This window comes from Nelumbo lutea, chromosome 6 (genome assembly GCF_056320005.1).
Source record: "Nelumbo lutea isolate HS-2025 chromosome 6, American lotus-T2T, whole genome shotgun sequence".
Lineage (NCBI taxonomy): Eukaryota > Viridiplantae > Streptophyta > Magnoliopsida > Proteales > Nelumbonaceae > Nelumbo > Nelumbo lutea.
The window spans coordinates 12,802,642-12,825,584 of record NC_142689.1 but is presented as its reverse complement, the minus strand read 5'-3'; the positions used below and the strand labels follow the sequence as shown (position 1 = coordinate 12,825,584).

Genomic DNA, 22,943 nt, shown 5'->3' with positions numbered 1-22,943 from the left:
ATTTCTGGTTTAATCTATGCAAAGCAAACCTCATAAAAAGAAATGAAATTCATCCGAAAGAGAAATAAGAGGTGAAAATAGGAGAGATAGTACTTTCTTGCATAGAAATAGAGAAAAATAACAAATCTAAATTTTTGGTCAACCAAAAGTGTAGAATTGTAAGGAAAGAAACCCACTTATTTTGACCAAGAACGAGGAGAGAGGAGTGAGGGTTCTTTTTGGCCCATGTTGCATTGAACTCTTCAAAAACCCCAATAGTAAATTAGAATTCTAGTTGCCCTATTGGCTTTTCATGTTTCTCTTTTTTATTTGGCCCATAATTACTAAAGTGACTCTCCAATATATTTTACACTTAGGCTATATTTAGTTTGAAAGAAAAGATAGGAAAAGGAAGGCAAAGGCAGAAAAATTTATACAAGATTTGTAAAGGTTTCACTATCTTTTCCTTCCTTACCTTTTCCTTTAAACCAAACACAGCCTTAGTTAAAAATCATAAACTATTTTCTTTTTTCTATTAAATAACTCAATTGTAACCGGTTCTTGAGGCTTACATCTTTTCATGTGCCTCACTTCAAGGTTTATGCTTCACATCTCGAGTCTCAAGTCTTTTAAAATCATGACCAGATAATCATGGTTTTGGGGACCGGAGAAGGGACATGTTAATGGCCAAATGGTTTAACCATCCAATTTGGTTACAAAATCAATTTCAGAGCACGTAAAGTGTAACATGAAAAATTTGACCTGAGGGGGTGTTTGACTGTTTGTCAATATGTATCATATTGTTTTTTAAAACAAATAAAACTGCCACGTGTGCAATTCCACTCCCTTAGGCTATGTTTGGTTTGAAGGAAAAGATAGGAAAATAAAGGAAATGGTAAGAAAAACTATATAAAGTTTGTAAATGTTTCCCTATATTTTTCTTTCTTTTCCTACATTTTCCTTCAAACCTAACACAACCTTGGTTCTTTATTTATATTGATCTCTAAAGGAATTTGAGATTGCGTTACACTTGTGAAGGTGTTACACCAATAATTGGAAAAATGTTTACACATTGGAAAATATTTAGATATGTAAACATTATCTCTACTTGAACCACAAATTAAAGAGATTTTCTTCATCATATATGTCAGCTTCCACTGTTTTCAGTATTTGCTCTAATCTTTAAGAGGAAAAAATGTTTTATTCTCTGAGGTTGAAGTCTATTTGTGTTTTCATATGTGCATTTCTCTTTAGTTCATAATGCTTTCACAGATATCCATTATTAATGAATTTTAGTGACAAAACCCACATAAATTGGGGTTTGTAGTTGATTCCATTTTAGTTTTATTTGTCTTTCAAAAAAAAAAAATTAGTATTTAATTTCCATTTTCCAATTTGGTTTCACTTATTCATCCATAGTGGATATGTAGTGAAATCTTTATTATGTTTCATTATTTCTTAATTTTTCTTTTCAGTGAAACATGCATGCTTAGCTACTAAATAGCTTGTTGAAAACTTGTTGCTTTCCTATGATCTTTTGCTTTATATTTCTGCATAATCAATGCCACTTTAATGTTTACTATGAGTGTGAATTTTTTGGGGTATGAAGCTTAGGGTTTAATGTTTGTGTAAAACTTGAAATAAAGAATATAACCAATGAAATAAAGCAAAGGCCAACCCATAAGTCAAATAAGTACCAGTGCTGCAGAGGCATGAAGAGTAAGAGAAGCAATCCATATTGCTCTTCAATTATCAAAATACATTTTGTTAGAGTAAAACCAAACAGCATAGCTTCTAGAAGTAGAAATGAACTGTACAGTGTATAACTATATATATTGTAATATCGTAAACCTTATGTTTACACTCTCTCCAAACTGAGCTAGCTTAAGTGAGCAAAATGTTGTGTTTGATTTGAAAGAAAAAGGTAGGAAAACCTGTACAAACCATGTATAAATTTCCTACCTTTTCCCACTTTCTCTTTCAAACCGAACCCAGCCCAAGTGTTTTTTAAATGTGCTTGACTCAGATATCTTCAATTTGGGTTATTCCTCTATTTTATTATATAATTGTTACACATGAGGTCCTAAATGGGGTTCAATATTTTGTACTGGCTCAAAGCAAGCCCAACCTGCTCCAACTCCATCTTTTATCTTTTGTGCAGGTACAACTAGGATGTGGATTATTGGTCTTTGGGCAGCAGCTGGGTTTTCCTTTTCCTGGATTGAGTCTTGAGATTGGGCTGAGCCTTTGGCTAGCAAACTCTCAACTTCACTTTTACATATATATATAGCATAGATTATTTTTTACCCATAAATTTAATTTATTCAAAGTGAAGTGGCGTCCACCTTAAAAATTTGTTAAATTAAGTGTCCATTGATTTAAATCGGAATCAGAATCAGAATCAGAATAAAAATTAGAATTGGCTGAAATAGATTCTCATTCCCGGGGGAGGGGGAGGGAATGACTACTCTCATATGAGAAGGAAATGCCATACCACCAGGAATGAAAATGGGATCCTGATTTCATCCAATCAAACAGTTGAAATCAGAATGAATCACTCTAATTCCGATTCCAAACCCTATTCCTACAAACCAAACAGACTCTAAATTTATAAATCACATCATAACATCAACAGGGAATGGCATAGCCCGCCTTTTGCCCCAATAAACCCCGGCCTACAGAGCTCTTCTTCACGCACTCTCACCTGAAAAATAGGGAGACCAATTTGATCTCCTAAAACCAGTTTTCTAAAATTATTATTGATGTGGCTCAATTTACACCGATCTGATGAGTTGGATGAGGTGTAGGTCGAGTCCGCAAAGAAGGCAGATGTTAGAGTGACCAGGTAGTGAACCTAGACTAAGGAGCTCCGACAATCAAGTTAGTACCGAACTGTAAGAGCTAAAGAGAAAGAGAATTGAGAGCCAGGGAAGTAGAATGATAGCTAGAGAGTAGCGCTGGCATGAGCCGCATTGCCAACAGGTGCTTTTCCGTTTTCCTGCCATCTTAGATATCAGGGTGTTCTGAGGTGGCTTTGGATGTCCACGTGGCAGCGAGTGATTGCATACCATTCTTACCCATTATCAATTATCATAAGCCGTACGTAACATTATAAGAAGAGGGTTCATTAATTCTAAGGTTAGCAAGAAAATCAACTAGCTTATTTGCTTCTCTACTATGGTTTTCAAAATCAGACCGGACCGAATGGTTGGATCGGAAAAACCGGGAACCGGTCACCTGATCGACTCCGTTTCCCCCCCAAACCGCTTTTTTCCCCAAAACCATTGATTTTGGTCAGCAAATCACTGAACTAGCCTATTAACCATTTCAACCGTTTGAACGGTTTTGACCTTTTTCAATTTTTTATTTTTTTGGTCAGAACAGGCCGACCGTTTGAGTCAAACAATTGGACCATTTGAACTGCTAACTGGACCCCTAACCGGTTTGGTTTTAAAAACCATGTTCTCTACACTGATTGAACTAGGCACTGAAAGAGTCACAAAAGCTTTAATCCTAAACACTTAGTAGTGCACTCTCCACTGTGATGTTAGAAATGAGTTGCCAATAAAAGTTCATGGGTAATTGTGTAACCACATAATATAACTACAGATAAGGTTTCTTTGCAATTTACTTATAACAAACTATAAATGGAATTCACTATATTTTTTGGTAAAATGGACTTTATTAACTGAATAAACAATAGAAACATATAAGAATATACAATTGGTTTATATTTTTAACTTTTTAAATAATTAATAGTTACTTATATTTTATATACTACTTTTAATATTTTTTTTACAATTCAAAAAATAACAATAATTAATATCATCTAGGGTTGTTTATCAAACTGATGAAGTCGACCAACTCGACCTAAGTATATCGGTTTTTCATTATTTTCGATCGGCTTTGGTTCAACAATTTCCCAACCCGACTAGGTTGGGTTAATTAGTTTCGCTTTGGCCATTTGTAAGCCGACCAAAATTGAATGATCCAACCATAGATATATACATGGTTCAAAGTATCGATACACCCCTGTGTATTAGTAAGGTTGTATCAGTACTAAAAAATGCCCACTCAATGTTTTTTTTTTCAAAACTTGATTTTTAAAGATGTTTTTTAGTGAAATATTTGAGGGTCTCGAAATACCTGTAAATAGATGTATCGAGACCAAAAGATACGATACGATACGCCCCGTATCGGGCGTATCGTATCGATACTTTGAACCATGGATATATATTAATATTTTATATTTTAAATATAATTTTTAATATAGGAAAGTGAGAAGATTCCTATATTTCTTAGTCTAAAATATTTTATATAATAAATTTGATTTTAAATTTATTTTTTAATAATACCATTGTAATTTTTTAATTTAAACATAATATTTAAATTTAATTTTTTAGTTTAAATCTTTTGAACCAACCGACCAAATCGAAAATCAAGCCAAATCGGTACAACCCAAATTGGCCAATTTTCACTAATGTACAATCGATTTTGGGTGACCAACTCCCCAATCTAACGAAGTTGATTTGGTTGGCCAAACCACCTGCAACCAAATCATTCCAACCCATGAACGCTCCTAATTTTTGCTAAATTAATAGTCTAGTCACTAATAAACAACAATAGTTTAATCTCTAATAATTATTGAAAATATATTGATAATGAAAATATAATAAATAACTAATAAAAATACAATAAATACAAAAATATATATTAAATTAGTCAATAAATAGTGTAATCTCAAATAAAAGTTTAATCTCTAATAAATATTTATCAATAAAATATAACAAAAATACAATACATACAATAAATTAAATTTAAAAAGTTAAATAGTAGTAGTTTAGTCTCCAATAATTATTGAAAATATATTTATCACAACAAACAATAAATAATTACTGAAATACAATAAATAATAATTTTAGTATACATAAATGTATAATAAATATAGGTTAAGATTTTGAAATTATTTTTAATAAATATTAATTTTTTTGAAAGTTATTTTCTATAATTATTAATTGATATAAGTGAAATTAGTTATTTACAATATTGTTTAGTTATTTAAATAATAATATTATTTAAATTTCAAAATACTAATTAGTTATTGAATTTAATAATCTGTAAAATTTTAATTTATACTATTATAACGTAATTTCGTTATTTTTACTATTTAAAAGCTATCTAGGTTAAATACTTTATTCTTTAAAATATTTAGTTATTTAAATATTTAAATAATATATAAAATATTTAAAAAACAACTTTTTTGAATTTTGTTTATTTTAAAGTTATTATATAATATTAAATATTTTGTTATATAAGTATTTAGCTATTTTAATATTCTATTATTTAAGATATTTAGTTAGTGAAAAATTTAAATTTTACCCTTTTTTTATTTTCTTATTAATATTTTTTCTTCGTAATCGCACCTATCGCGTTCGCACTATATATTCAATGCGAAGTGAGATTTCTGTTCTTTTAACCTTTCTCTCCCTTCACGGTTTACGTAGACTTGTTGTTCCTTTAATCTTTCTCTCCCTTTACGGTTTATGTAGACTTGCTGTTCTTTTAACCTTTCTCTCCCTTTATGGTTTATATAGAGAAGAATCTATTCTCAAGATTCTCAATTCGCTCGAATTCAAAATAATAATGATCAGTTCAGTTGCTTCGTCGTTTTTACCTTTTCTCTCTGAGAACTTCGTTTCGGGTTCTACAGAGATATTTTCAATGACCCCAGATTCTGCCATTAATCCCCATCCTCAGCAGCAGAGCTTCCCTACCAATAATCTTTGAAAACGGATGTCTAAGCCTCATTCTGAAACCGCACTGGCCTTGAATACTTTGTCTTAGCTTGCTCTCTCTTATTCTTCTTCCCCAAAAGCTCATCCCAAGGGTGAATTGCCGGAATCATCTTAGGAAGAGATTATACCTAGCAAGAGTCTGGCTTCAATGGTCACTGAGTTCTTGGATATCAATGCAGGGCCCGTTTCTACCGATATCGATTGTGCGACGGTTTCCTCCAGTGATAAAGAGTTTTCTTCTGGTGTGAATTTCAAACTTTCCGCTTTAGTTGATGTATCTGACCAAAAGGTCACTTCATTACTGTCGTCCACTAAATCGTCATATCCTACACCAGCTCCAGTTAACTCATTGAGGCCCTTCAATCATCACAATAACCGGTATGGTTATCATTCTTCTCCAATGGGGTTTCTTCATAATCAGAGGGGGAATTGGTCTCGTTGTAATCAGAATATTTAGACTTATTCAAATACGTGTCACCAGCCGAAGAACCCACATCAACTGTTTCATGGATTTGCTAATGGTTCCATAGGGTTTCTTTCGCCACCGCCACCGCCACTACCACCGCCATCGCCACCTCTTCGGCATTCTTTCCCTCCTTCGATTGCAATTGTCAATCCTCCTTATGCCAATGTTCTTCCTCCATCTCCCCCTCCATTTCTAGTCTGCATGCCTTCGTATGGGTCTTATAATAATGCTTACTTTTCACTTACTGATACATACTATGGACCTTTTATGGAAGCTGTTAATGGCGGACCACCACCATATCCTCAAGAACCTCCTCTGCATAGGTTTCCTCACCACGAAGTTGAACTGTGCACAAAAATACAGAAGCAGATAGAATATTAATGCAGTGAACAGAACCTAGTGAATGATTTCTACCTGAGGGGCAAGATGGATTATGAAGGCTGGGCTCCTATTGATCTTATTGCAGGGTTCAGAAGGATAAAAGCACTAACAAGTGATGTTGACATGATAGTTAGATCACTGAAAATATCAACTACTGTGGAGGTAAAAGATAATCATGTCCGTAAGCGTGGAGATTGGATGACTTGGCCTCTGCAACGCCGTTCCATGAATGCAGCACAAACAAGCTCTGGGATTCTGAATGGTTTTGAAGATTTGCAACTGAAGGAGAAACCTGAAGCAGAAGCACATTGATCGATCGTGGAAAGAAATAAAGAAGAGAGCCTCCTGTGGTGATTTTTAAGCAAACTTGTGTATAGAAGTCTTTATTAGTCGAATCAAAATATTCTTTTATTGAGAGTACTTAGTTTTAGGGTTGTCTAAGTCTGTGAGTGTGTGAGTGAATGTAAGAAAAGAAATGAGAAGAAAGGTACCCTTTTCTCTTTTATATTACAATTCTTTCAACCTATGCTTCACAGTTCGCCATTGCGTTGTACCTGGGAACAAAGGCACCTAATTACTATATCAACACAGAATAGATCAAATTCATTACCATAAAAGATAGATAAATGAAATCATATATATGTCAACAAGCCCAACTAAAAATTACTATATCTGAAGTTTCAAATCCATAAGTTCCATGTAGATTTGATAGTGAACAAGCTATTAGAATTTTCTTTCCAAACCAGCTTATCATTTCCTTGATTAGACCAATTTGCTAACAGAAAGAAGCATCTCACTTAAAATATTTCTTTCCAGAGATGAAAGGCATTCTAAGAGACAGAGACAACACTTAAGTGTTAAAGAGTTAAGACTTCAAATACCTTGAATTCATAAAACGGACCCATAAAAAATTCTTTTCCAACAGCCTAAAACAAGCTTTTTATTACATCATCAAGTAATAAAGTTTTCAAGGGTATAGTGATCTACCCATCTTCAGTTTTCCAAAGCAATAAGATTTTCAGTTTAGCATCTTCAGCTGGTTATCCTGACCCAACTTTCTAAGAATTTAATTCAGACTGGACTTCTGTATTTGCCAATTGCTGGAGGGCATCCTCGTCATAACAGAGATAAGGTGCCCCTCTAAGTGACTCTAGATCTTCGATTATGCTATACCTTCAAAGAAGTCAGAAGTAAGCTTCCTGATCTGCTACTACCCACAAGGCTACCTACAAGACTGCCAGCGTACCCACAAGACACTTCCAACCGCACATCTCAGTTGTGTGGTTGTAGCAGATCGAGTAAACACACCAACAATCTATACTATTACCGGACATACAGTAGTTAACTTGCTTAGTCCTGATTGGTTTTCGTAACCAGTTCTACATGTCTTCTTGCTTGTAGCACATCCACAGTCCTAAAATGCTTTGTGTCCAAGCATGGAAGTAGAGGTGCAACTTGGGTGATCCCAACCTGAGTTTTCTGTATGGGTTTGGCCTGGGTTTTTGGGCTGTGGGCTGGGCCTGGGCCATAAGGCTTGGGTATGGCCTAAACTTGGGTTGCCTGAGCTCCGATTGAGACTCTAAAACTTGGTATTTCAGTGGATTTAAAAACTGGTCTCTAGAATTAGCACCAATTGGTTAAGATATTTTGTACCTTGCTTAGTACTTTTAAAATGGGCACCCATATTTTCATTTTTTATTTTGAAAACTAAGATTAAAATTGCTTTCTGTTGCAGGTATGAGAGTGCTGAATTTTGTTACTCTTATGGCTGCAAATGGATTGGATTCAGTCCCATTCCAATTTGAGTCCAAGTTGTTTGAGTTCAACTGTGATATTTGATTAAGCAATAACCGTATTGGATTGGAATTGAAATTAGTTATATTAGATATGGATAGTACTTCATTTTATTCAGATCAATCTATATAATTTAAAGTTCTTTAGGATTATGTGGGATTTGGGATTTAAATAAACCTATTCCTGTCTGAACTTCAATAATTTAATTGGATTTGGTAGCCTTCAAAATCATCCCTAAATCACCAAAATTGTAAAATTGTACCCATTTATCTAGGGATCGGTGCATTGCAGTTTATGAGTGCTTGTTCTATTCAAGGTTTTTAAAACTGAACCGGATAATAAATTGGTCAGGGATTCGGTTCTCAGGTCGAACGGTCTGACTATTCGAATCAAACAGATGGCTCATTCTGATAAAAAAATAAAAAAACAGCCAAACCATTGAACAATTTGAATGGTTCAGTCCGATTTTGAAAACCATGATTCTATTGCAAGATTTTCTCTGTCCGACAGTCCGATTTTAAAAACCATGATTCTATTGCAAGATTTGAGATCACCTAGAGAGTTGCAACCATTTCAAATCTCTCCAAACTCAGAAATTTTGACGTGTTTGCTGTTTTATTTTGGAGCTGCAGTAATTAGGGAGATTTGAAACATCTCGCTATCTTGTCGGATTTGAGTCTCGCCAACTTCAAAAAATTCAGGTTGTTATTATTATTATTCGGGAGATTTAAATGTCACTTCTATGAGAGAAATACTTGAGATATTGCTATTAGAGATACCTCAAGTCTCGCCAGGTAATCCAACACTACAATTACAAATAGGGGCCCTCCATTTTTGCATCTCTCATCTTCCGAGAAAAAAAAAATATTGCCTCTTTGACACTTTAACTTTAAACGTCCAAAATAAATTCCCAAACAGTTCTTAAAAATTCAACAAGTGCAAAAAGAGAAAGAGTGAAAGATAAGAAGAAGAAAAAAAAATCAGATTTAAATTAGGGTTTTGTTTTAATTTAAAATTGCTTTCTTTACCTTTTCTTGATTTCCTTCCTTTTATTTTCATTTTTTACGTGAGCCTTCAGGTAAAGGTTCAACTTTATCTAAAGTAACTTGGGAAAATGAAAAGGATTTACGTGAGCCTTAAATCCTAAATTCCTAATTTTGAAGTTTAATCTTTCTTTCATTCAAAACCTAGAAGAAAATTTGGTAGAGTTTCTTTCTAGGGTATTGGCGTTTTAATTATACCAAATTAAAATTACCCCCCTAGAAATATGTTCATAATACTATTGGAAATTCTCCTTATTTGTTTTCTTCAATTTTCATAAAATTACTTTGATTTTCTAAAATCTAGTTGTTGTGTTGTTCACATCACAAAATTGCAGTTCCTTAAATTATCCTTTCGTTGCATTTTTCTTACCTTTTTCACAAAGACAATTTTGATCCCCTTGGTGGATTCAACTTCCAGTGAACTCCAGACAAGGGCCATACACACTGCTCTCTAATCTTGTTAAACTTCATTTCCCTCTAATTTTCCTATTTACCTTGAATAGGTTTTTCTCTCATATCTTGATTTAGGCATTTGACCCTTTCAGGATTGTTTCAGTTTAATGAAACTATGGCCATACTATGAATACGAGGGGTGCCTTTTTGCATCATCAATGTAGAGCTTATGAGTTTGTGATGCCTTAAGAAGCTCATTGTTTGGTTATTAACAAGGTTCAAAGTATTGATACGATACATTCGTTACATCTTATAAAACTAAAAAAGGCATTGAACGGTGAATTTTTAGTACCATTATATCCCTACTGAAACACATGGGTGTATCAATATTTTGAACCATGGTTATTAACTCTCTATCTTTGGATGGATTGGAGACTATTGATTATGTTCATTTGTGAGCATAAGACGAATGGAAATCCTCTAACAGTAATAGTGTAACCTTTTGTTTTGAGCCTTTTTCCCTTCTCCATTTTCTCTCATTTTTTCCATTATCATTTCATTTCATCATATTGAATAATTGATCATTTTCCATTTGTTGATATCATCACGACATTCCTTCTGATTTCCTCAAAAGTCACATTCGCAGCTGAAGCAAGCACGAGAAAAATCAGGAAAATCATTCGTTATTATTTTACATCAATAGATTTACTATTGAACATGCAGCCAATCCACATACTTGTCTTTATAACTTTTAGGTGAGTTGGTCTTGTCATACTTCTGGCAGGCTGAAATTGCAAGATATATCTCATTCACCAAGAATATGGGGAGTCCCGATCTGCTCTTCACACTGACCTCACAGCATGTCGGGCCACACATTGAAAACATCTCTGTATTTGCATTATTATTATCCATGGGGATGTTTCCGCTGTGGGATGTGACTGTAAGATCGGTGTGAGGAGCAAATCCCAATTCATACATGGGGAGAACTCACAATAGAATGTCTTATTTAACTACCAAAGAAAAAAAAAATAGAATGTCTTATCTATTTATTACAATTTTTTTTAACATTTTCTAAAATTTCCAAGGAATCACACATTAGGGCCTACAGGTTTCAAAAACTGGGTTTGTTGAAGCGTTTTGACAAGTTCCAAAAAGAAAAAAACTAAGAGGATTGATTCTCAATTAGTCTTGAGACCTAAGCATGTAGAATAATCACATCACTTGTAAGATAATTTCCGTCTCCTACTTAGTATGAGAGGATAAGACAGCACTCACACCTACTTTTGATACTATTCCATCTCACTCAAGATCATCACATCACCCCACTTTCTACTAGAAGACAACACGACACATAAGAGATGAGGTGGAGCTAATAATTCCAACCCGCACTAGCGAGCTAGCGAGCAACGAATATTGTTAAATGACCAAACTGTTCCTAAATTCTTTGCCTCACATCATATCCATGTCTAACAGGGGTACTCTTTTTTTGATCTCTAATTGCCCTTATGACGTAATTCTTTATACCCTTAGTCGCACTATTTCTTAAGAACTAAGTAACTAGGTTTTTTTGGTAAATAGAAGTAACTAATTAGTTAAAAAGGTCAATTATCACCATGCATTTTCAACAAATGGATGGAGGCATCACATTGATGGGGTCTTTTAAAGAGATTAAATATGGCCATCGTATTCTATGATGCTTGTTCACTCTGTTTGGTCAATTTAAGGAATTGCATGCATATATGAAAGGCTGGGGCGTTTTAGTAATTTAACACTTTACAAGTCTATACATACGAAACCATCTCCAACATTTTAGTAGTCTGAAGCTATCGCTGAAAGGAGTATAAGAAAATGTTCCCAACCGTGACTGCTTTGCTAGTTTTTTTTCTCTTCCCTTGCTATACAACCTTGGCCTCTGACCCTGATCCGGTTCAAGATTTCTGCATACCCAATACAAACTCCAGTCTTTTACCTAGCTCAGTAGGATCCACCCGGCTCACCAACCTCCCTTGCAAGAACTCGTCTGAGGCCACTCCAGATGACTTTGTTTTCTCCGGCATAAAAACTGCCGGAAACTTCAAAAAGACCGGCTTCTCAGCCATTTCGGTAAACCCCATGCTCTTTCCAGGCCTGAACACACTTGGGATGTCATTTGTGAGAGCTGATCTTGACGTTGGGGGCATAAATGTACCCCATTTCCACCCAAGAGCGACTGAGCTTGCATATGTAGTAGAGGGCAAGGTTTATTCTGGTTTTGTCGATTCTTCCAATCGTGTATTTGCAAAGGTGATTGAGAAAGGAGAGGTAATGGTGTTTCCTAGAGGTCTGGTTCACTTCCAAATGAACATCGGAGACTCACCTGCAACAATTCTTGGAAGTTTTAATAGCCAAAACCCTGGATTGCAAAGAATTCCAACAGCAGTTTTTGGGTCGGGGATAAAAGAAGAGCTCTTGGGGAAGGCCTTTGGGTTGAGTGCAAGGCAGATTAGTGTGATGAGGAGGAAATTCATCCCCATTCCGTAAGAGCTTAGGTGTATTCTGAAGTGGGAGACTGGGAGTAGAACACTTCAAATTTCTCTTTGTTTGGTCCTCAATTAGGTGACTAGATGTGGAGGATAAAAGATTTTTGTCTTATTATTTTTATTCAACAAATTGGGACTTGTTCATACTTCAAATCATGGTTTATTTAAACCTTTCTTTCTCTATTTCTTGAAAGAAGAATTTTCCTTAGCTAAAGGAACTGGTAAATAACTGCATATGTTGTAACTGAGTTGGTAATGATGGTAGTGATGATAATAATATAGAATTTTACTTCCTCTTTTCTTTATAATTTTGTTGCATTCTAATCCTTAGTTTAGGTATTAAAGAGATCAGGCTAATCTAATTGAAATGGCTAACAGATCCATCTATAGAAGTTGTCAGTCTTTTTTTCCTTTTCGATAGGTTATTGAAGTTGTTAGTTAGTTCACAACTTGTAAAGGGGTTCTGAGATGTTTTAGAAATAGATTCTAAATCGATGATGGGTACCCTTATATGATTGACATTCAAGAAACATCACAACAGTCCTAGCAGTGACCTTGGTGGGTCATACTAAAAAACTTGTATAGAGAGTGTTAGCTCCTCCTAAAAGAAGAAGAATCCAACAAGCAACACAAAATGCAAAAACTGGAGAAATAAATCAGTTTTCTGATTCCTACATCAATTTCAGAATTTTTTATATAACTATTAATTTATCAAAAACAATGCAAAAATTGTTGATAAAACTTTGGTTTCTCCCCTTTGTCCAATATGGGTGGCTCATCACAATAGCAAGGAATTTTCACAGGGCAATTGAACTTGGTTATTATCTGAATCCGTTGAATTTTGAGACAAATGATGACAGAACTACATACCGATTCTGACACCACCTACACAGTCGGAAACCATCTCAGCAACATGATCCTGCCGATAACTTGTTCCTCGACGTTTAAATGCCAGCATCCAGGAAATTCACAGGTAGTGATACCTTCTCACCCAACTTGAATGGAGGGAGACCCCTGTAGGGGCATGTACTGCACCGGAACGCATCTCCTAATCCACAATTGCCACATGCAGATTGAGGGTTATTTATCTGGTCTGCAGTCAGTCCTAGCTTCTCCACCTTCTCCTCTGCCTCAGCCCGCCCACAAGTACAATTTTTACAAGCTTTCCTAGTGCTTCCAACTTCACAGTCGCCAACAGGTGGCAGTTGTGGTTTCTTCAGGTCATCTTCTGTCAAAAGGCTATCTTCATCAATAAGATCTGCATCGTCATCAATTTTGATTTTGGGCAAAATTTTTCATTTTCTTGATAGAAAATGATGAACCAATTTTCCAAGAAGGCTTCTTGGCCTTGATTGTAAGTGGTTGAATATCTTCTTGCTGCATGAACGGTTTCAATTGAACAGCTTGTGCTTCCAGGAATCCAGCTACCAGTAACTTCCCTTCCAAAGTAGTGCTTGGTTTATCCATGTTTTCTGCAGCAGGCTGAGAAATCTGAACTGAGACTGTTCCACCAGGTTTCAACACTCTGAGAATCTCCTCAAGCAACCGATTATCTGGTCCAAGTGTTCTTGAAATATAGACAAAAAGATCCATTGAGAAGGACTCAATCGGAAACTCTTTGAAGGACGAAGCTTGAGTGATGACTAGGGGGTCATTTTGTTGTCCAATCTCTTCACCCTCAAGGTCCTTAATTGCTGCTGAAATTGCACTGGCAGGAACAATCACATGATCTGTAAGCGCCAGCACGTCCCCTTTAATTGCATCCATATTTGGTCTTTCCTCAATCTTAGCAACAATCACGACGATTTTATCCGCAAGCAACGAGGAACAACGTGATCTGCAATTAAAAGACCTCAGAACTTCTCAAACCCTAGATTTATTTTTTTAGTTTTGTTATGATTCGGCATGCCTTGGATTTCTATTTGTCAGAGATCAGTCACGCAGAGAGAGGTAGAAAGGTGGAAGAAAGAGAGAGAGAGAGAAAAGGAGAAAGTCTAGTTTGAATTGGAAGTCAAAAAACCTAAATCCCATTCGGCCGGACATGTGCTTTTATTATTAAAATAAATGGAAAAGACATATGTGCCCTTATTTAAGTAAGAGCACTGGTTCTAACATAATATTACAGATCAACAATCTTAATATAAGTATAAAGACAAAAATATCCCTTACGCTAACACTCCCCCTCAAGCTGGTGAGTATATATCATATAATCCCAGCTTGTTACGTATATAGTCCACTCTTCCCCGACTCAACCCTTTTGTAAATAATTTTGCCCACTAATTTCCTGTATTAACATATGCAGTGTCTAATTCTCCATTCAACACTTTCTCCTTCACAAAGTGACAGTCAACATCAATGTGCTTGGTTCTTTCATGAAATACCGAATTAGAAGAAATATGAACTGTAGCTTGATTGTCACAATAGAGTTTCATTGGATTATTGATGTTGTACCCTACTTCCTGTAGAAGGTTCCTTAGCCACACTAATTCACAAGCAGTATGCGCCATGGCCCTATATTCTGTTTCTACACTACTTCTTACCACGACTGTCTGTTTCTTACTTTTCCATGTCACCAGGTTACCCCCAGGAAAGTGCAATAGCCTGTGGTATACCGCCTATCAGACATAGAACCGGCCCAGTCAACATCAAATACCCTTCTATTTCAAGTTTTTTGCCACTTTTGTATATCAAACAGTGACCTGGAGCCCCTTTTAAATACGTCACAATTCTCAGAACTGCATTCCAAAGAGGAATCAGAGGTTTCTACATGAACTGACTTACCACACTAACCGCAAATGAGATGTTTGGCCTAGTAATAGTCAGGTAGTTTAGTTTACTTACAAGTCGTCGGTATCTGTTAGGGTTTTCAAACACTTCATCCATATCACTGCTTAGCCTGGTATTTGTGTCTATAGGTGTTTTAGTTGGTTTAGCACCCAACAAGCCTGTTTCTTCCATCAAATCAAGCACATATTTCCTCTAGCACAAATTAATACCATACTTAGATCTCACTACCTCTATCCCCAAGAATATTTTAGTATACCAAGGCCCTTTGTCTGAAAATGTTCCTGTAGACAAGTCTTTAGTTTGTCAATACTCATGTTATCATTCTCGGTAATAACAATATCATCTATATACACCACCAACATTATTTTTCCTCTCGGAGAGTCATGACTGAATACAAAATGATCAACTCGGCACTGTTTCATACCAAACTTCTCTACCACCTCACTGAACCTACCAAACCATGCTCAAGGAGACTGAAAATTGTACTCTTTACACCACAAACCCTACGCCTACGACTACCTGAAATCTCACTACTATATGATCACAACTCTTCCTTCGAAATACACAAAAACAACATAAATCCTAGCACACTACTATCTGAAACCCTAGCATATGATCTGAAACATGCTTCCTATTTGATCCATAATAGAAATCGTGCATAGAAATCTCTTACCTTATCATTGAATGAACAACCACACAAGTAGAAAATCAATCCACATAAAATAGCCACTGCACCACACATATAAACCCTCTTCTCTTCATCGATTAGGGGAGGGCTTCTTAGAAACCACAACAACCGACCACACAAGACACCACTGGAGGCATAGAAACCACCAAGGGAAGAGGGCGATCATTCATTTTCAGCCCTTTCTCTTATCTCCAGTTGAATGTAGGAAAATCAAGAGAAACCCTAGATTGGGTGCATAGAGAATAGAAATCTAGGCAGATTCAAGTAGCTCTGGTACCATGTTATGATTCGGCCTACTTTGGAGTTCTATTTGTCTGAGATCAGTCATGTAGAGAGAGGTAGAAAAGTGGAAGAAAAAGAGAGAGAAAATGAGAAAGTCTGGTTCAAACTGGAAGTCAAAAAACCTAACTTCCATTCGGCCAAACATGTGCTTTTATTATTAAAATAAATGAAAAAGACATATGTGCCCTTATTTAAGTAAGGAACACTAGTTCTAACATAATATTATAGATCAACAACCTTAATATAAGTATAAAGATAGAAATACCCCTTACACTAACAAGTTTGAAGAAGGAAACTGTAATAGTCGCATGCTCCTTAATTCAAAAACCTAAAAGCAATCGTCGATTTTTCCCTGAACAAAAATAGAGAGCTAAGAGAAATGGCTAAATAAATCAATCATATTTTAAAGTACAATGGTTCACCAACCGTAGATGAGTTTGAGATAGCTATTATTACCGATGAAATAGCGAGAAAAGATGGCAATGGCCGGTGGAACGAGATCTTCAAACCCTCCTCGGAACAAAAAAAGGCTCAAAACTAATAAAAAATTGCTAGACTGTGCAAGTCGGATGGGGTGCAGCCGTGCAAATCCAAAGTTACCTTTCGTAACGGCGTAAAATAGTCGGAGATCGACCGTCGACTAGCCCAAGTCAGCGAAGTCCACGAAGAAGACGATGAGGTGATTTTTCTCTGCACCATCTAGAACTTTCTTTCCTCACTCAGTTAGGGTTGATAATGGGCCGAGCTGGGCCGGGCGAGCGGGCCTCATTCTGGGCCTATAAGTTTTGTGCAAATATAATCAACAATGTGACTATAAAAAAAAAGTTGTGGGTTGGGGTTGGGCCTGAAGTATTAGGCCCAGGCCTAACCCTGAGATTTGCGGGGCTGGGTCCATGTACAAGAGCTGTCAGATCCGTCAGTACTGTTGTAGCTCCAAATACTCAATGGTTGATCTCAAGTATTGGAGCAATGACACTAGATCAGCGCCACATTGGAAAAAATGGTGCTCCAGGAAACGAGCATTTGTTTGGAACCATTTTTTCATAAAAAATGATGCTCCAAGTCATGCTTCGAAATCAGTAAGTCATAGCTTGGAGCAATGTCAAATTTGGCGTTTCCTGGAGCTGCAGCTCATTGCTGCCATCAGGGCAATGATGTGACATTGATGTGGCATTGGATAATGGGTATCAGTGCTAAAAACGTTTCCTGGAGCAATGGTATCAAACAAAAAAAGTTACTGCTGCTCTAGAAATCGCCTTACCTGGCAGCAACGATTCCAAACAAAAATAAAGACACCCTCCAAGCCATGCATCAACAGTACCATTTTCTCTGTAGCATCGATTCCAAACATATACTTAGTCGTTCACGAGAAGTCATTACACACTGATACATAGCAATGAGCGTGGTTGTCAAAATCCCCTAATTTTTAACTTGTAATATGATGTTCAAAAGTTGTTTATATTTGAGAAAATATGAATGTAATTTATAGAATAGGGATAGGTGGCAGTTATTAATATTTTAATTTGATATTTGAATTCATATTATTTGGGATTTCTAATTGGGTTAAATACAATGGGATGACCCGAACTATATTAGGAACCAGAATTTCTATACTAATATAATTTGGTTTGGTCTAAGAATTTTTCAAACCGTAATTTACTGGTTTGGTCTGAGATCTTCTCCAAACTAAATCATGAATGCTCCTAGTTGATGTTATTCTGTTTGGTTTAGGGGTGCAAGTTAAGTACTTGATTCTAGTCTCCATGAAACCTAAACATATGCTTAACCCAAGCCCATTCAAGTAAGATTGGCAACCGGACAGGGATCATATTCCCCATCCCTAACCCCGATTTTTAAATAACTTGCTGTTCCTAGTCTTGATCGTTATCGAGGAGAAAAATAAAATTTCATCCTGAATTCCCAATAGATGTGGGTTGCTCATTGGGGATTCGAATCCCTGATTCTTTTTTAATTAAAAGCTTCCTTGGAAAAAAAGGTTTACTTAAAAGAACAAAAAATATTAATATGAATTTGTTTAGCATTTAACTAACAATATTAGTCATCCAGATAACATAGAAGTTGAAATTTGTCCAATATATATAGTGGTATTATGAAAGTTATACAGTATTTTCACTCCCTATCCTTGTTCCTGTTCCCGATCAGGTATCCCAAATACTCTATCTCCATTCCTAATTGGGATTTGTTCCTCGTTAAACGCACCTCACACTAACCTTACAGATCCCACCATGTATTGAAAACATCTTCATATGAATAACAACATAAAATATGGAAGATGTTACCAATGTACAATTGAAAGTCACTGTGAAATTTGTGTGAGAAGTAGATCGGGTCTCCCCCATTCCTTCTGAAACCGTCTCCATCCTGATTTCATTTGGTTGGCGTTCAAAATCCTAAAGAAAATGAGAAAAATTGCCATCCCTAGACCCAAATGGCATCCACTAATTTGATTGAACTCTATTTTGGAGACACTCTGGAACAAAAAACAAGATTTGCAAAAATAATTTGTTGCTAAAAACACATAGTTAAAGAACTAATTATAACATATCCTTAGTCCCTTAAAGTGGTAGAATATCTTCTCAAAGAGTTGCATGTGATCCGATTGCAATGAAACGGCCAATGTGGCGCTCCCATCTTGGGCTGGGCTGGGTAGGATATATGCCATACCCTCATGGAGAACAGTAGCTGGGCCCATATATATGGGCCGGCCCCATCCAAAATCTGCATCATATATTGGTAGTTGAGTCCAGTTCACAATCCCCATATTAGGGCATCGAAATGTATCGGCCCCACGTACGAGGGCCGTTAGATCAGGTTGTAACTCTAAATAATCAATGGCTGATCTGAGGTATTCGTCGTTCATCCGCATCAGCTGATCATGGATTCTTCCCACAGCATACGCCAGAGGCTTGGACCGGAGGTCACCGGCCACGCCAATGGGTGAAGTTACCAAGGTTCCATTCCCGAAATAACCCTGAGGGAGTGGGGGCCGCAGCCTGGACCGCAAATCAACGGCCATGTAGAGTTTGGTATCTTGATCATCACAGAGGCCACGTGCCTTACACACGCAGCGCCACACGTGTCCAACGAGCACTTCGTAGGAGCTGTAGTTGAGTGTGTTGCTATCCTCTTCGGCCTTTGCCTTGAGGGCGTTGATTTGATCAACGGTGATCTTGAGCTTGGCCACAGCAACGTGGGTGGGACCGGATTGGGATGTGGGGGTTTTCATGGATGGAGGGGGAAGATACTCGATGTGGTGGAAGGCAGGTGTGGGTGGGTGACGCGCGTGTAGCTGGGATCGATCCAATGAGGGTGGGATTTTGAGTTGGAGGCCACGTGTCAGTTCAGACCATGAATTGATGAAGTGGATAATGGAAGCTCCGTCCACCAGGGAGTGGTGCATTGCCACTCCAAGAGATACTCCACCACACCTGAATCGAGTTACCTATATAACAATTGGGACAATTGAGAGAGTTCAGGCGGTAAGCTTTTACAAGGAAATAAAAATTTAGGATAGTTGTAAGCTTTTTACAAGGAAATAAAAATTTAGAATAAATTACTTAAAATAATCTTTTTGTCACATTCCCTTCTCAAACTTTGTATATTCCTAAGGAGGCATTCTTTTTTGGATTTTGAGAGGGGAAAGTTGGTCAATGGGATTTTGGTTCCCATTGACTAAGAATCTCATATTTTTTTTTTTCACATTTATGTGGGGACTAGTGAAAGTTTATTTTCCTGGGTATCACTTACCCGGATAAGTGATACTCACCTAGGGGGAAAACTACCAATACTTGAATGGGACAAAAATGTCCCTTTTAATAATGGAATTTTATGGATAAAATGATCATTACTTTATTTACATAAAAAATAAAAGAACATGGATAAATGCATTTACCCGGGTAAGTGTTTCCCAGGAAAAACTTACCCAGGTAACTACATTTACCCGGGTAAATAACTTACCAAAAAGCGAATGAGGCCTAAATGTTTTAAAAACCCATTCATAACTAGAATCGCTTTGATAACCAGTTTTTGGGTCAATAAATTATTGATCTGGTTTCTGGGTCAATGGTTTTTGGGAAAATAAAGCTTTGGGATTGAAATGAAAGCGGTATATATTCACCAGTTTCTGGGCTGAATGGTCCAACCATCCGAATCAGTCACAAAATTGCTCATTTTCACTAATCATAGTCATTATAATAGTTTTTTTTTTAATTAAAAAAACTACATAAAATACAGCCACGAAAATGAAGTACCAAATAAAATTTTTACTTAGATTAATCTATACCATCAAAATTTTTCAGAATTGGAATAAGGAATAATTTATTCCCATAATCTGTTTGGTTCAGACAGAAATGAAAATTAGAATCAGCTGAAATAGAACTTCATTCCCAAGAAAGAAAGGAAGGGAGGGAGGAGAAAGTGAGGTGCAAAATTTTCAATTAATCTAAGCCTTGCAATTAAAGCATTAAAATCTCCAAAAACTCTAGGGCATCTAAACTAGAGTGTCTTTAGACCATAAAAAAGGCTCTTAAAAAATCAGTTCATGAATCTCAACCATCGAAATGGTGTATCAAATTAATCCAAAGATCCAGGTGTTCTAAATGGTCTTTAATATCAGTGAATTAATATGAACCATCCAAATATGCCACATATAACAAATTAAATCAAGGCCATAAAAAGTGTATCAAATCAACCTAAGAGGTTGGACCATTAAAGCAGTCTGCTATATTAGTGTATTAATCCAAGTGATATATTGATATTTTTTGCTAAAATCTAATGACATTCCAAACTTAAGTTTGTTTGGTAAACAATTTAAGCTGATATATCATTTGCATATTTTTTACTTATAGATTATAGGCCTTTTCTAATACACTATTTACATAATTTTATTTTAGAAAATTTCATGCAACAATTGAATGGTTGACATCAATTGAAATATTGATTGGTTAATGATTAATTCACTATTTAAAGAGACCACTTTGATAGCATAGAGCCTCAGAACATCACTTGGATAATTGAACTTAAATCACTAATCTTAAGAGATTAATCTGATGGTTTGGATCACTGGGTTGATTTGGTATATAAGTTGCATGATCTGAATTTGATACAACACCTTATTTTTTTCTAAGAATTTGATATAAAATTTGTAGGAGAAGTACTATTGGATAGATATTAGGACACCTAATGATGTTCATGGTCCAGTTCGGTGTGGTTTGGAGAAGATTCAGACCAAACCAGTAAAATATGGTTAGAGATTTGCTCATACCAAATCAAATCAAACTGTTTTATTTTGGTGTGATTTCTAATCCTGTTTAAGCCATTTTACTGGACTTTAACCAATTGGAAAGCCCAACCAACATTTATCCCTGCATAAATAACAAATATAGCCTTTTAATATGGCAAAATCTTTTAGTCATTGATAATGGTATCCTATGTAAGCATCAAATTTGGTTAGAATAATATAATTTTAAGAACTTATGGTCAATTTTATTTATATATATATAAATAGATAGATAGAGAGAGAGATTCACAGACCAAAGCAAACTGCCAATTTCAGTTGGACCATATAATGAACACCCCAATCGGTTGATTGGGGTTAGGGGTTGTAATTTGAGTTGGGTCATGGTTAGGGTTCTAATTCTTTGGATTGATGATCTAATTCCAATCAACTATAGCCTGATTTGCACCCCTAAATTCCCCAACTACAATTGCTTTGCTTCTATAATGTAAAGTGTACCTGTAACAGAAGGAGAGGATAAGAAGAGATGTGTTGGGAGTAATCCACCACTGGAATGAGCTGCCTGAGCTCCTGAGTAGGAGAGAAGTCTCCGAAATCATCGATAGTGGAACCTGTTTCAGCCTCAACGAGTAAAACGCCCTTGCCATTGCAGTTGATCTCGAGCCGACCACCCTCATTATTTCCGTTCAACCTTCCGGCGATGGGATAGAAAGGAACAAGAACCTTGCTCAAAGCCTCCTTGAGGAGATGAAGGTTGAAGAAGTCGGCAGAACCATTGGACCTGAAGAAGTAGACAATGGGAGTGTGACTTCTTCGCACCACTAGATCCGCGTTAGAGATCCATAGGGTCTGCTCCGGTGTAGACTCGGCTGGCCGCACCATTGTCGACTCTTTCATGTTAATTATCATCTTGTGAGCGGAAAATTTCGTTGAATCAATAATCAAGAATAACAATTGCCACAAGACTCTCTCAAATTAGGTTGGTATGAAGAAACAGTCGTACATGGCTGATGTAAGAGTATGGGTGAAATTATTGCAAAGTTTAAGAGAATAAGTTTCAATGAAGGGGAAGCATCTCAAGTTGGAGAAACATTTAGTTTAGTAAAGGCAAGGGGGTATATGTCCAAGAGTTCTGGGCAACCCCAGAGATTATTGAAAAACGTGCTTGCAACCTTTGGAATTTGTATGATTTCACTTTCACTGGCAAAATTATAGAGGAGAGTTGGGGGACAAAGGCACAGAGCTGAGCTGTGTAATGGAAGAAGTTGACAGGACAGACGAATAGTTGCCCATATCTGCTATAATCCTTTTATTAAAAACCAATCAAGAAATGGATCACATAATACAATAGGTTTTCCTTTTCCTTTGAACAAAAAGAAAAATATATCACCGAATTGCAGGTAAAATTAGTTGGACCCATGAAGTATTATGACAATTCTAATCAGTTTAAGTTAAATCAAGGGCAGAGCCAGGGTGACTCGGGTGAACCTTAATCCCCACTTAATACTATTCCTTTTCATTTAAATTTTCTCTCTCCCCCACTCCACTCAATGATTAGC

At 36.2% G+C, this 22,943-nt stretch overlaps 2 protein-coding genes and 2 pseudogenes across 2 annotated transcripts; 2 read left to right on the top strand and 2 right to left on the bottom strand.

Moving 5' to 3' along the window:
- Positions 1-5,622: 5,622 nt before the first annotated feature.
- On the top strand, positions 5,623-6,933 carry LOC148847407 (uncharacterized; annotated as a pseudogene).
- A 4,729-nt stretch (positions 6,934-11,662) lies between these two features.
- LOC148847406 (RmlC-like cupins superfamily protein) lies at positions 11,663-12,678 on the top strand. The gene has a single exon (XM_088951679.1). It carries the CDS (start codon positions 11,700-11,702, stop codon positions 12,369-12,371), a length of 672 nt encoding a protein of 223 aa, XP_088807805.1. The 5' UTR covers positions 11,663-11,699; the 3' UTR covers positions 12,372-12,678.
- A 269-nt stretch (positions 12,679-12,947) lies between these two features.
- On the bottom strand, positions 12,948-14,360 carry LOC148847405 (anamorsin homolog pseudogene; annotated as a pseudogene).
- Positions 14,361-18,548: 4,188 nt separating this feature from the next.
- LOC148847404 (shikimate O-hydroxycinnamoyltransferase-like) lies at positions 18,549-22,690 on the bottom strand. The gene is made up of 2 exons (XM_088947965.1): positions 21,883-22,690; positions 18,549-19,590 (listed from the first exon to the last, which is right to left on the bottom strand). Exons 1-2 carry the CDS (start codon positions 22,291-22,293, stop codon positions 18,679-18,681), a joined length of 1,323 nt encoding a protein of 440 aa, XP_088804091.1. The 5' UTR covers positions 22,294-22,690; the 3' UTR covers positions 18,549-18,678.
- Positions 22,691-22,943: the final 253 nt, after the last annotated feature.

Excerpts from the sequence above, each read along its gene's own strand:
- LOC148847406 (XM_088951679.1), top strand. The coding sequence starts at position 11,700 with ATGTTCCCAACCGTGACTGCTTTGCTAGTTTTTTTTCTCTTCCCTTGC.
- LOC148847404 (XM_088947965.1), bottom strand. The coding sequence starts at position 22,293 with ATGATAATTAACATGAAAGAGTCGACAATGGTGCGGCCAGCCGAGTCT. Across the intron at positions 19,591-21,882 it reads ATCCTCTCCTTCTGTTACAG|GTAACTCGATTCAGGTGTGG; the intron begins GTACACTTTACA and ends ATTGTTATATAG.